General features: G+C 38.3%; 1 protein-coding gene across 4 annotated transcripts in view; it reads right to left on the bottom strand.

Moving 5' to 3' along the window:
• The window catches only part of UBAP1 (ubiquitin associated protein 1), a 44,360-nt gene that overhangs the window by 17,715 nt on the left and 13,151 nt on the right, over positions 1–13,494 (bottom strand). For all 4 annotated transcript variants that reach the window (XM_008141976.2, XM_054726807.1, XM_054726806.1 and 1 more), the window contains exon 2: positions 12,617–12,657. In XM_008141976.2, coding sequence (XP_008140198.1) covers positions 12,617–12,650 — 34 coding nt within the window. In that variant the 5' untranslated portion in view covers positions 12,651–12,657. The remainder of the gene's footprint in view (positions 1–12,616; positions 12,658–13,494) is intronic.

Raw genomic sequence — 13,494 nt, 5'->3', positions numbered from 1 at the left:
GAGACTATAAGTGATAATTTGAATGTTCCTTAGTAAGAGATAAATGTCTCATCTCTACATCCCCCAAGTTCAGTATAATGTCCGGCAGATGAGATTTGCTCAATAAGTGAAGAACAAATAAAGAAGACATGGTCTTCTACTTCTTTCATATTTAACTCTCAACCCCACACTAACTCACATTCAATTAATATTAAAATTCAAAATTATTTACCTAAAATGGCAAAACTAGTCATGAAAATGTTTTAATAGAGTACTCATACAAGACACAGCACGTTTATAAGATTCTGGATAAAGTCACAAAAATGTAACAGGTGGAAAAAAAATCACCTAGCTTGCCAACAAAACCAAGTGCTGGTTACAACACTAAAACCTTCTGCCACTTATAAAATCTTTATGTTATAGAGGTTAAAAACAAAGCTCTTTTTAATTTTAAACAATTTTTATCTGTCTTCCATGAAAATGAGTGCTCAAATGTTCCTGAAAATTATATTCTATCTTTGGCTAGTACCCTGATTAATTGGAAACAAAGCTGAAATTAGCATTTTCAAAGCAGTACTGAAAAAAATAAAATCAAGTTAACAATAAAAAAATTAAGTATTTTGTTTAAAATATGATACATATTACAAAAAACCCTAACACATGCCTATACAATATACAAGTATAAGAAAATCTGTCAAAAAAAAAAAAGAAAAAAAGAAAATCTGTCCACATTAATCCTAACAGAATTTTCTTAAACAATTCTATTATATGGTAATGAAAAATTTGGGGGAGGGGGACTATCTATAAAAATTACTAAAGATATCTGAGACTGAGAATATCTCTCAAGAAAGGTGTTCAGTTTCCTTGCCTACCTTTCAGTTAGGAAACTATAACTGTTACATACACCAATGACTTAATATTCTATAGATGGAACTAGGCCCTGGCTTAGGGACAGACAAGATCAACTAGAACACCTTTAAACATCTAAATTAGCACCAATTACAGATATCTGCTTTAAAAGTAGTTTTAGCCTGGCCAGCATGGCTCTGCATTTGAGCATCGACTTATGAATCAGAAGATTATGGTTCGATTCCTGCTCAAGGCACATGGCCAGGTTGCAGGCTTGACACCCAGTGTGGGGATACCCAGAGTGAGGCGTGGAGGAAGCAGACAATCAATGATTATCTCTCCCTCTCTGAAATCAATAAAAATGTTTTAAAAAGTAAATAAATAAAATAAAAATCAGTCTCATTTCACTAACGAAGTCAATGCCATGGTGATTTAGCACATCCCCTAACCTTCCCTTAGTCCTTTAAACTTTGTTAACTAGGATTGAACGTTGTGTGATTATTGGGAGGAGGGGATAGAAATAAAGAACAAAAAGGCATTTAAAGAGATGGCAACAAAAAAAGCAACCTTTTGAATAATGGACATTTTGAATAATCACAATTCTGTGAGCATTACAAAGAATATATTTTGCAAATATAACCATGCCTTAGGAACTATTTTTTTTCAATATATCAGAATATCTATTTAAACACATCAATTTCTCTTTTTTTCTCAATACATTTCCATTTTTAAATAGATTCAATAAAAACTCAACCTATATGGACCAGAGAATTAAGCATTATGGCTAACAATTTCCTGACTCACCAAACACCTTTAGTTTCAGTCTTTATTACTGAAAATCTTTCTAAAACATCTGAGCCCATTTTCCTATGTTCAATTTAGAAAAAGAAAGTGTATCTCTGATAACTGGGGCTATGGCAGTCCTTTAAGTCAGGTTCTGCACATCACTTTGCATTATATCATGTGGTGGAAGAGACTGGGCTGCATGTGTAATGAATGACTCATTATAAATTCTGGGAAGACTTCATTCTGTTCTCTTTCTTTCTAAATTGCTAATATGCTTATGATCTTATGACCTATTTGTTTTTCTGAAAAAAAGGCTACAATTCCATGTGGAAGAGAAATTCCTAATAGAAGGAAGCAAATGGATTATGCTTAATTCTGGTTTTACTGTTAATTCAAATTCATTCAAACAGGTTTTGAAAAAGAACAGATCAAACTTAAAATTAGCCCTAACCAGTTTGGCTCAGTGGATAGAGTGTCGGTCTGCGGACTCAAGGGTCCCAGGTTCGATTTCGGTCAAGGGCATATACCTTGGTTGCGGGCACACCCCCAGTGTGTAGGAGGCAGCTGATCGATGTTTCTAACTCTCTATCCCTCTCCCTTCCTCTCTAAAAATCAATAAAATATATTTTAAAAATAATTATGTGGAAAACTGCAATTTCATGATTGGGTATCACTACCTTAAAGGCTAAATCAAGTAACACTTGCAAAATCTGATAGATAGACAGACAGACAGACAGACTCTCTCTCTCTCTCTCTCTCTCTCGCTCTCACACACACACACAATTACATAGAGATCTGCTAGAGAATGTGAAGTAGGAAGGAAATGTTACTTATACCCTAACAAAACAAGCCAGATAACCTGCAAAATGAACTTTTTAATATACACTATTAGGTAAAAAATAAGACACACAAGCAAGAAAACATGATCCATCAAGAAAGGAACCAGTCATCAGACTCAAATCCAGGGATGGCTAAGAAATTGGAATTATTAGAGTTTTAAAATAACTCTAATAAACATGTTAAAGGATCTAATAGAAAAGGTAAACATATGTGAGCAGAAGGGGAATTTCAACAGAGATGGAAATATAAAGAGACAACTGGAAATGCTAGAAATTAAAAAATGCAGTATCAGAGAAGAAAATTTTGATAGTTCATAAGCCAGGCTATTCACTAATCAGATGATAATACTCAGCAGAGGAAAGAATCACAGAACTTAGGTAAAAAAAAAAAAATTTTTTTTAACTGAATGGTGCCTGGCCAAGTGGTTCAGCTGATTGGAGCGCTGTCCCATACACCAAAAGGTTGTGGGTTCTATTGTCTAGTAGGGGCACGTTCCCTAGTCAGGACACATACCTAGGTTGCAAGTTCGATCCCTAGTAGGGCCATGTTCGGGAGGCAACCAATCAGTGTTTTTCTCCTTCTCTCCTTCTCCCTTCCTCTCTCTCTAAAAAGCAATAAAAACATATCACTGGGTGAGGATTAAAAAAAAAGAAGAAATTAACTGAATAGAAACACAAAGAGGAAAAAAAAAAATCAAACAGAACCTTAAGAGATCTCTGGAACATTATCAAACAACCTAATACATATATGTAATTAGAGTTTCAAAAGGTTAAGAAAAAGATAATGGGGCAGAAGAAATATGATAAGAGATAATGGCTGCAAATTTTCCAAAAGTGATTAAAAAAAAAAAAATCAACCCACAGATCCCAGAAGTTTAGCTAACTCTAAGCAAAATAAATAAATAGAAATCACACCAAGGTACATAACAGTCAAAATATTGAAAACAAAAAATAAAAGAGAAAATCTTGAAAAAAGGGTGGCAGCATATGACATACAGGAGAACAATTAAATGATGGTCAACTTCTCTACATTAACACTATAAAGCATTAACAGATGAACATTTAAAACCTTTTTCTATAATATAAAATACCTTTTTTATTACTAATCAGAAAAAGTATTTCAATATCTTAGCAGAAATTAAACCAAGAGCAAAACCTCTTTAGAGGTTAGCTAAATGGTCATAAATTGGACAGCTTGGCCTTTCAAAGGAGGAAGTTTACTTTTATTAAGTCCAATTTATTATAGAGACATGTTTTCCTAAATTAGAATCTCAAGATATTTTTTTCAGATATTAAAAAAGTACTTTGTTGAAATATTTTTTAGAATCTCTTAAGTCACTTCTGGAAAATAACTTTTTTTTTCAGATGAAACAAGTAGTTAATGAACTAAAAATTAAAGAGGATTGCCCTAGCTGGTTTGGCTCAGTGGGTAGAGTGTCTGCCCTCAGACTGAAGGGTGGGAGTTGACTCGGGTCAACAGGGAATACCTGGGTTGACCTGAATCAACCCTGGATCCCAGCCCCCACTGGGGAACGTGCAGGAGGCAACCAATCAATGTGTCTCTCTCACATTGATGCTTCTCTCTCTGTCTCTCCCCGTCCCTTTCACTCTCTCTAAAAATCAATGGAAAAAATATCCTCAGATGAGGATTAGCAAAACAAAAAGTGAAAGAGGATTGACATTTTAAAGCACTAGAATCCGCCCTGGCCGGTTTGGCTCAGTGGATAGAGCATCAGCCTGTGGACTGAAGGGTCCCAGGTTCGATTCCGGTCAAGGGCATGTACCTTGGTTGCAGGCACATCCCCAGTAGGGGGTGTGCAGGAGGCAGCTGATCGATGTTTCTAACTCTCTATCCCTTTCCCTTCCTCTCTGTAAAAAATCAATAAAAATAAAAAAAAATAAAAATAATAAAGCACTAGAATCCAAGAAAGGCCTGATTTAAACTAAGCCAAGGGTTTGTAATGTACATAAGGACAATATTTTTAAAGGTCTTTGAAAAGTAACTGTTTATATCTCTCATTGTGCTATTTAAGAACACAGTATATGGTTATTAATGACAGTGGAAGAAGTTCAACCTTGATTGGAAAGAAGGTAAATCAAATGAGTCATAAGACAGCGCAGCACAAGAGTTGATCAGCCCAAATATGTAAATAGAAAAAAAAGCATTTTCATGAGAGCAGTTATCTCCTTGTCCACACCCCAAATGCCCTAGAAGACTTACACACACACACACACACACACACACACACACACACACACACATCTCCAAAGTCAGAGAATATCTAATTTAGGGGGATACTCTAAATTTTTATCAGATACTCTCTTGACCAAAAGATACAAGTCTAGCTATATGATGCTAGCCACTAAAGGTGAAAAGATCAAGTGGCAAGACACAACATAACTGGGGTGCCCATTTTGACCTGGTGCATTCTACACAAGTAGGCCAAGAAAGCAAGTCTATGTAACAGAAGAATTAAAATGGATCACATTCACAAAGAAAACAGTGAGGAAAGTCTATTTAGCTTTCTGAGAGATGGAGAAAATAGTTTTCTGGTTTTCTAATTTCAGCCTTATAAGACCAGGATGAACTTGATTTCCTGCATTCAGATATCTACAAGATTGCCAATTATTCTCCAATTATTACATTTAATTTCTATTTCTTAAACTACATGACACCTAAAAATAAGATTCTTAATCTAAAAACCCAACCAAAGTCACTGAAACTCAAGTTGGAGCTCAGCATATTAAAGCAGAAGAAGCCAAAGAGAGAAAGAGAAAATCTTTTCTCAAATTTTACTCAGGTAGAATGTTTCATTCAACAATAAAACTCTGGTTAGGAATGTAAGAGATAGAGGATTTTCTAAAAAAGCCTTTATTGATTAGACAAACTCAGATTATAGTCTCTCTAAATGGTTTAACGGAAACACATAACTTGGGGTCCAACTTATTTTCACTCCCATCAAAAAAGGAGTTCCCTAAGGTTAAAGATAGAAAGCTTTCTTTTTAAAATAAGACTCTAAATTTAAATTTTTAATTTTTGCTATTTCCTCTCACAGGGCGTTTGCTCTCTGTCCTTGGCTCTGTCCTCTCTTTTCTCCTAAAAAAAGGATGCCGAGGCAACTTCAGATCTTCCTCTCTTATCATTTAAATACAATCACAGGTCACTTAACAACAGAGATACATTCTGACACATTGGTAGGTGGTTTCATCACTGTACAAACATCATAAAGTACACTCACACAAATCTAGATACTACAGCCCACTACACATATAGACTATATTAGTGGCCCAGGGCACAAAATTCGTGTATGGAGGAGGGTTCCCTCAGCCCACCCTGCACCCTCTCCAATCGGGGACCCCTTGGGGGATGTCCAACTGCTGGTTTAAGCCCGATCCCACAACGGGCCTACACCGGCATTCGGACATCCCTCTCACAATCTGGAACCGCTGGCCCCTAACTGCTCACCTGCCTGCCTGCCTGATTGCCCCTAACCCCTCTGCCTGCCTGCCTCTAACTGCCCTCCCCTGTCGGCCTGATCTCACCCCCAACTGCCCTCCCCTGCCGGCCTGATCTCGCCCCCAACTGCCCTCCCCTGCCAGCCTGATCTCGCCCCCAAATGCCCTCCCCTGCCAGCCTGATCTCACCCCCAACTGCCCTCCCCTGCTGGCCTGATCTCGCCCCCAACTTCTCTCCCCTGCCAGCCTGATCACCCCTGCCTCTGCCTGTCTGATCAACCCTAACTGCCCTCCCCTGCAGGCCTAATCTCACCTCCTAACTGCCCTCCCATGCCAGCCAATTTGGTTCTGATTGGTTGGTTTCTATGCCAGTCAGTGTCTCTGGGCTTATCTCCAGGCCTGATCAGAGAGGTGGGAAAGATCAGCAGCCCCCAGGAGGCCCAGAGAGAAACAGAGGCGCAGCTGCTGGCAAAACCTGGAGAGAAAGAGAGAGGCAACAGTTGATCAACAGCTGCCACAGAGGCTTCAGATCAGACCCTGCCTCTCTCTTCAGGCCGGATCTGCAAGCCCCCTCGGCAGTCAGTGCTGGGTTGCCATGCCCGCACCGGTGGCAGTCAGTGCTGGGTCGCCACGGCAACCCAGCACCAACTGCAGGACTAACTTCTGGTGTTCAGTCAAGCCTTCAGTTGGTCGTTATGGACCCTGGGTTTTTGTATATTAGGATGGTATAGCTTTATCACTCCTAGACTACAAACCTATATGTATAGCATGTTAATGCACTGAATACTGTAGGCAACTATAGCACAATGGTAAGTATTTGTTTATCTAAATGTAGAAAAAGTACAATAAAAATATGGTATAAAAGACAGAAAACGATACACCTGTGTAGGGCACTAACCATGAACCAAGCTTGCAGGACTGAAAATTGTTCTAAGTCAGTGAGTGAGTGGTGAGGGAATGTAAAGGCCTAGGATATTTCTGTAGAATTTGTAGACACTGTACAGTTCATTTCAAAATTTTTCTTTCTTCAATAATAAATTAACCTAGTTTTACTGTAACTTTTTAACTTTATAAACTTTGTAAATTTTTTAACTTTTCAACTGTCTTGTAATAACACTTAGCTTAAAACACAAACACATTGTACAGCTGCACAAAAATGTTTTATTTATATATCCTTAATTCTATAAGCTTTTCCCTATTTAAAAATTTTTTAATTTTATTTTTTTATTTTGTTGTTGTTGTTAATCCTCACCCAAGGATCCATTGATTTTACAGAGAGTGAAAGAGAGGGAGGGAAGGAGGCAGAGAGAGAGAGATAAACAATGTGAGAGAGAGACATCAATTGGTTGCCTATTTGTTGCCTCCCGCACGTGCTCGTCAGGTTTGGGTTAGGGTTAGGGTTAGCAACTGCAGCTGGGGATCAAACCTGCAACCCAGGTATGTGCCCTTGACCATGAATCAAACCTGAGACCCTTTGGTGCATAGCTGATGCTCTAAATATTGAGCCACACCAGCCAGGGCTTTTTTTTTTTTTTTTTTTTTTTACTTTTTAAAATTTTTTGTTAAAAACTAAGACAAAGCCTAGCCAGCGTGGCTCAGTGATTGAGCATCAATACATGAACCAGGAGGTCACGATTCGGTTCCTGGTTGGGGTACATGCCCGGGTGGTGGGCTTGTCACGAGTGTGGGGCATGCAGGAGGCAGCCGATCAGTGATTCTCTCTCATCATTGATGTTTTCTCTCTCTCTCCCTCTCCCTTCCTTTCTTAAATCAATAAAAAATATATATTTAAAAAATACAAACAAAGAAACTAAGACAGAGTCCTGGCTGGGTAGCTCAGGTGTTTGAAGCAGAGTATCACACATCAAAAGATTGGGGGTTCAATTCCCTCCTGGTAGAACTCCTACAGAAGGCAACCAATTGATATTTTCTCTCCCATCAATATTTCTCTCTCAATCTCTTTCTCTCAAATCAATTTTTTTTTTAATGAACATATCCTCGGGTGAGGACTAAGAAACAAACACTAGCCTACATAGTGTCATCAGGAGCATCAACATCACTGTCTTCCACATCCACATCTTGTCCCACTACAAGGTCTGCAAGGGAAATAACATGCATGGAGCTGTCATCTCCTATGATAAGTGCTGACTTCTAAAATACCTCCTGAAGGATCTGTATCGGGCTCTTCTTGAGGAGGTGTCAATCTTCAGAAAACATGTCCACGGGGTTTGCTTGGTTCTTTTTTCCATCAGATTTGCTTCTAAGCAGATACTGCACCATAAACATTCCTGTTAATGAAAGTGTTGAGGTCCATATTTTGAACTTTTTAAGGAACTTGTTAAGGTCTACAAAAGCTTTTGCTAAACCCTCCATTGTAAATTTTATTGGGGGAGGGGGGGTCGTCTTCTTTTTCCTCTCCTGCAATTTTGCTTTCTCTTGCCTCGTTTTCAGCTATGTGTTCCGGTTCCCAATTACAACAACTTCTCATTAGTCAATTACTCAGAAACCACCTTTAAGTGCTGCTCAATGTCATCCTTATCCAGACAGGTTCAAGTTGTTTGCCATCTTAACCACAGCTTGTTGATTTCTGCAACCTCCTCATGCTTGGCAAATCCTCTGAAGTTACACATGAACCTCTTGAATGTCTGTTTCCAGATGCCATTCATACACCCCTTAATGACACCACCCTAAGCTTGAGCAAGGTTCTTGTTGCAGTCATAGATGTTATAATCCTTCCAGAATTGCATCAGTGTCTTCCTCAGCTGCAGCAAAAGCCTGGGCAAAGGTCCTCCTCCAGGTGGTAGGCCTTAAAAGCTGCTATAACGCCTTGACCCACCGATTGCTTCAAAGAGTGGTATTTGAAGGGAGATTTGATTTTGGGATGAAGATCACCAATAAAAAGAGAATGTCCAGGAACGTTATTAGCAATACACAAAATCTTGAAAGGTATGTAATTTTCAAAATAGTACTTCTCCATTTTGCTAGCAAAGCAATTCAGGAGAGCGTCTTGGAAGAGGAGCTTGGTCATCCATGACTACTTACAGTTTCTGTGGTATACTGGCAGTGTGTGCTTAATGGTATGTTTCAAGATACTGGGGTTCTCACTGTGCCAAATCAAAAAGGGTTTCAAGTTGTAGCCTGCAATATTGCTCTCAAGCAAGACTGTTCTGTTCTTAAAAGCCTTGAAACTTGGCACTGATTTAGCCTCCTTAATAGAAGAAAGTCCTTTAGGCATCTGCTTCCAGATTAGGGAGGTTTCATCCATATTGAATATTTGCTCTGGCAAGTAATTTTCCTCCACAATCAGCATATCAAGAGTTTCCAAAATTTCTTCAGCAACCGTCACATCAGCACTGTCAGACTCACTTACCATTCACTTTTTCATATGTAATGAATAACAATTCTTGAATCGTTTAAACCACCTAGAGCTACCAGTAAATACAACATTGTAGTCAGGTCCAGGCTTTTCTTTCAACATCGCAAACAAACTTCTTGATTTGCCCATGATCATCACAGTGCTGAGAGGGTAGATACACTTATATGTCTGGTCATTAGAAGTTTCTCCATGTCTGTTTCTCCCTTCTCAACTTTTTGTTAGTCTTATTGCCTTCAATAACATAGATCCTTTACAACTTCTATCACTTTGTTCTTTTTCTTCAAGATTATAATATGATCAGCCTGGTCAGTGTGGTTCAGTGGTTAAATGTCAACCCTATGAACTAGGAGGTCAGGGTTCCATTCCCAGTCAGGGTTCCATTCCTGGTCAGGGCACATGCCTGGGTTGCAGGCTCAATCCCCAGTAGGAGTGTGCAAGAGGCAGCAGATCAATGATTCTCTCTCATCACTGACGTTTCTCTCTCCCTCTCCCTTCCTCTCTGAAATCAATCAAAACATATATGTATATATAAAAGATTATATGATCACTCAATTTCATTTCTAGAGCAATCACTCAATGTGGCTGCTTAGTGACAACATTAGCAGTGGATATTTGTACATTAGAGGCCATGATGAGCAAAACAACACAAGATTAAATCAAGCACTAGAGAAAATGATGCAATCAAGAGATGCAGCCCTAGCTGGTTTGGCTCAGTGGATAGACCATCAGCCTGCAGACTGAAGGGTCCCAGGTTCAATTCCGGTCAAAGGTACATGCCCAGGTTGGGGGCTTAATCCCCAGTAGAGGGCATGCAGGAGGTAGCCAATCAATGATTCTCTCTCATCACTGATGTTTCTTTCTCTCTCTTCCTCTCTGAAATCAATAAAAATATATTAAAAAACAAACAAAAAAAGAGGTGCAATAAACATGAGATGTCTAAGTCTGTCCCATCATAACAGGGCATACTGTGCTATGGCAAACTTTTTTTATATAAATACAGTATACTCTAAAATAATAAAAAGTGCCCTGGCTGGTTTGGCTCAGTGGATATAGCATCGGCCTGCAGACTGAAGGGTCCAGGGTTCGATTCCGGTCAATGGCACATGCCTGGGTTGCGGGCTCGATCCCCAGTGGGGGGGGTGTGCAGGAGGCAGCCGATCAATGATTCTCTAACATCAATGATGTTTCTATCTCTTTCTCCCTCTCCCTTCCTTTATGAAATAAAAATACTTTTTTTAAAAAAATAAATAAAATAATAAAAAGTATAATACAGTAAATTCATAAACCAATAGCACAGTTGTTTACTATTTTTTTTTTAAATATATTTTATTGATTTTCCACAGAGAGGAAGGGAGAGGGATAGAGAGTTAGAAACATCGATGAGAGAGAGACATCGACCAGCTGCCTCCTGCACACCCCCTACTGGGGATGTGCCCGCAACCAATGTACATGCCCTTGACCGGAATTGAACCCGGGACCCTCCTGTCCGCAGACCGACGCTCTACCCACTGAGCCAAACCGGTTTCGGCTGTTTACTATTATCAAGCATTATGTACTGTGTACTAGTATTATTATGTGCTATATATTATTATAAAGTGTCTTGCTTATACCACCATCACCACAAACACAAGTAATGCATTTTTGTCCTACATGATGACACAGCTATCACATCACTAGGTGATAAGAATTTTTTAGCTCCATTATAATTTTATGGGACCTCCATCCTATATTCAATCTGTTAACTAAAACATCATTATGTTGCACTTTACTGTACTTTGAAGGAGCCCTGTAATAATCCTTACACAGGATAACTTACCTGGGATATCTGATGGCTGACCTGTATGTAAAATGCAAATTCCAGAATTTGAATTACTTAACCCCAAAGGGATTTAACAAAATATATGCAAGTAATGAGTGTACATATATGTACAATGGTGATTCGAAATATTAAAGCTGTTGTCTAGTGTATATAAGCAAGTTGACAGCGCAGTACCTGCTGTACCACCCTGACTAAGGTCAATCATACAATCAAACAACTTCATAATCAGAAGAGCAGACCAACACATGTTGCCAAGTTGTCTAGCAAATCATTCTTACAATGACATGATTTATAAAATGGAAGATCAGTTTTAAAACCCTTTTAAAAATAATTGTGTTGTTTGGATATTTTTGTTCTTGGATTCTTATCTTCTACTATATGAAAAGAGTTCTTTAATTATGACTTCTTAGGCACCTCCATTCCTCCCAAGTGCAGATAATGAAGTTTACAAATGCCATATCTTAGAAAAAGATGGTAAACTATTAGTCTCTAGTACAAAATTGTAATTACTACTATTGATACTTCTATAATACATTGATCTACTGATCATGGTTTATTTGCAGTATATTACTACCTTTTGGGGAGGGGCAACTAAATCAAAATATCAGCTAAAGGTTTAGAATTTTTCATACCTGAGATGGAGAAGAGCTATGACCAGGGAATGATAAATATTTCAAAATACTGCCAAAGAACAACGAAGCCCTTGTCACTGTGGCTCAGTGATTAGAGAGCCCTGGCCCATGCACCAAAGGGTCTCAGGTTTGGTTCCGATCAGAGCACATATACCCAGGTTGTGAGTTCAATCCCCAGTTGGGGCGTGTGCATGAGGCAACCAATCACATCAATGTTTCTCCCTCCCTTCCTCCTTCTCTTGAATCAACAACAACAAAAAATCCAACAGTGAGGATTTAAGAAAAAGAACAACAAAAAGAGGCAGCCTTCCTAACCAACTCTGGTAGTTTCAAGTATAATAACCACAGAGAGACAAACTATGCATTTGAGGAACTACTTCAATATTAAAGCTATCTATAGAAACAGACTCATAGACACAGAGAACAGACTGACGATTGCCAAAGGAAAGGGAGGTTGCCGGGGGGAAGGCTGGATAAAAAAGGTGAAGGGATTAAGAAGTAAAAATTGGCAGTTACAGGATAGTCCTGGGGATGTAAATTACAGCATCAGGCATACAGTCGATAATATTATAATAACAATGTATGGTGTACTTGAAATATTTGGGGGACCACCTTGTAAAGTTTACGATTATCTAACCACTATGCTGTACACCTTAAACTAATACAGAATACCGAATGTAAATAGTAATGGGAAAAAAATTCCGAAGTAAAAAAATATATGTATTAAAGTTATCTGAAGTCCTAGGGAATGTATATGCTACCTTGTACACTTTTATTTTTCTCAAGCTGCTCATTTAAATAAAAAGGAGCACTTAAGTAAGTGATTTCAAATTTCTGATCAAATCAAAACTTAAAGCATAATATCTAATAGTCTACTTACCATGAAAATCTGCACCCAACTTCTTAGAAGCCATTTAGAACCTGAAAAACAAGAAAATACTTCTTAGACTCATGATGTCTTGAGAAAATATAAACAAATAGTTACAAGAAAAATGGCTGGGTGGCTTAATTGGTTAGAGCATCATCCTGATATGCCAAGTTTGTAGGTTCAATCCCCGGTCAGGACACATACAAGAATCAACCACTGAATGCACAAATAGATGGAACAACAAACTGATGTTTCTCTCTCTCTAAAATCAACAAAAATAAAAAACTTTTAAAAAAACTTTTTAAAAAGAAAGAAAATTGAAGCTATAAACAGGAAATCAGAAGACTAAAAGGTAACAGGACTGACATAGTCCTCAAACTTCTCAGTTCCAAAGTCTTAAAAAAGAAAGCAGAGCCTGGCCAATATGGGTCAGTGGTTGAGCATCCACCTATTGGCATGGTTAGAGTCCAGGTCAGGGCACATGCCCAGGTTGCAGGCTCAATCCCCAATAAGGGAAGCGCAGAAGATAGCCAATCAATGACTTTCTCTCATCATTGATTTTTCTATACCTCTCTCCCTCTCCTTTCCTCTTTGAAATCAATAAAAACATATTTTTTTAAAAAAAAGACTGAAATTTCTGAGGTGGGAATGAATGACATACAACCTTTGTACTGTTTTAATTTTGTATACATTTTTTTTAAAATGAAGGGGGGGAAAAAACATAAAACCACACATCTAGCTTAATATTATCTTTGCACTTTCAACCCCTAGATAAGTAAGTAGGTGCAAAGTCTTTTCTTACACAAATACTCTCAGCTCTTCAACCTAAAGTTTATCTCCCTCGATATGGTATGGTGTTTACACCTTTTATTTACCTAAGACATAAGCAG

This window comes from Eptesicus fuscus, chromosome 15, assembly GCF_027574615.1.
Source record: "Eptesicus fuscus isolate TK198812 chromosome 15, DD_ASM_mEF_20220401, whole genome shotgun sequence".
NCBI classification, from domain to species: domain Eukaryota; kingdom Metazoa; phylum Chordata; class Mammalia; order Chiroptera; family Vespertilionidae; genus Eptesicus; species Eptesicus fuscus.
Note: the sequence above shows the minus strand (reverse complement) of the source record. Positions and strands in the feature narration are given on the sequence as shown.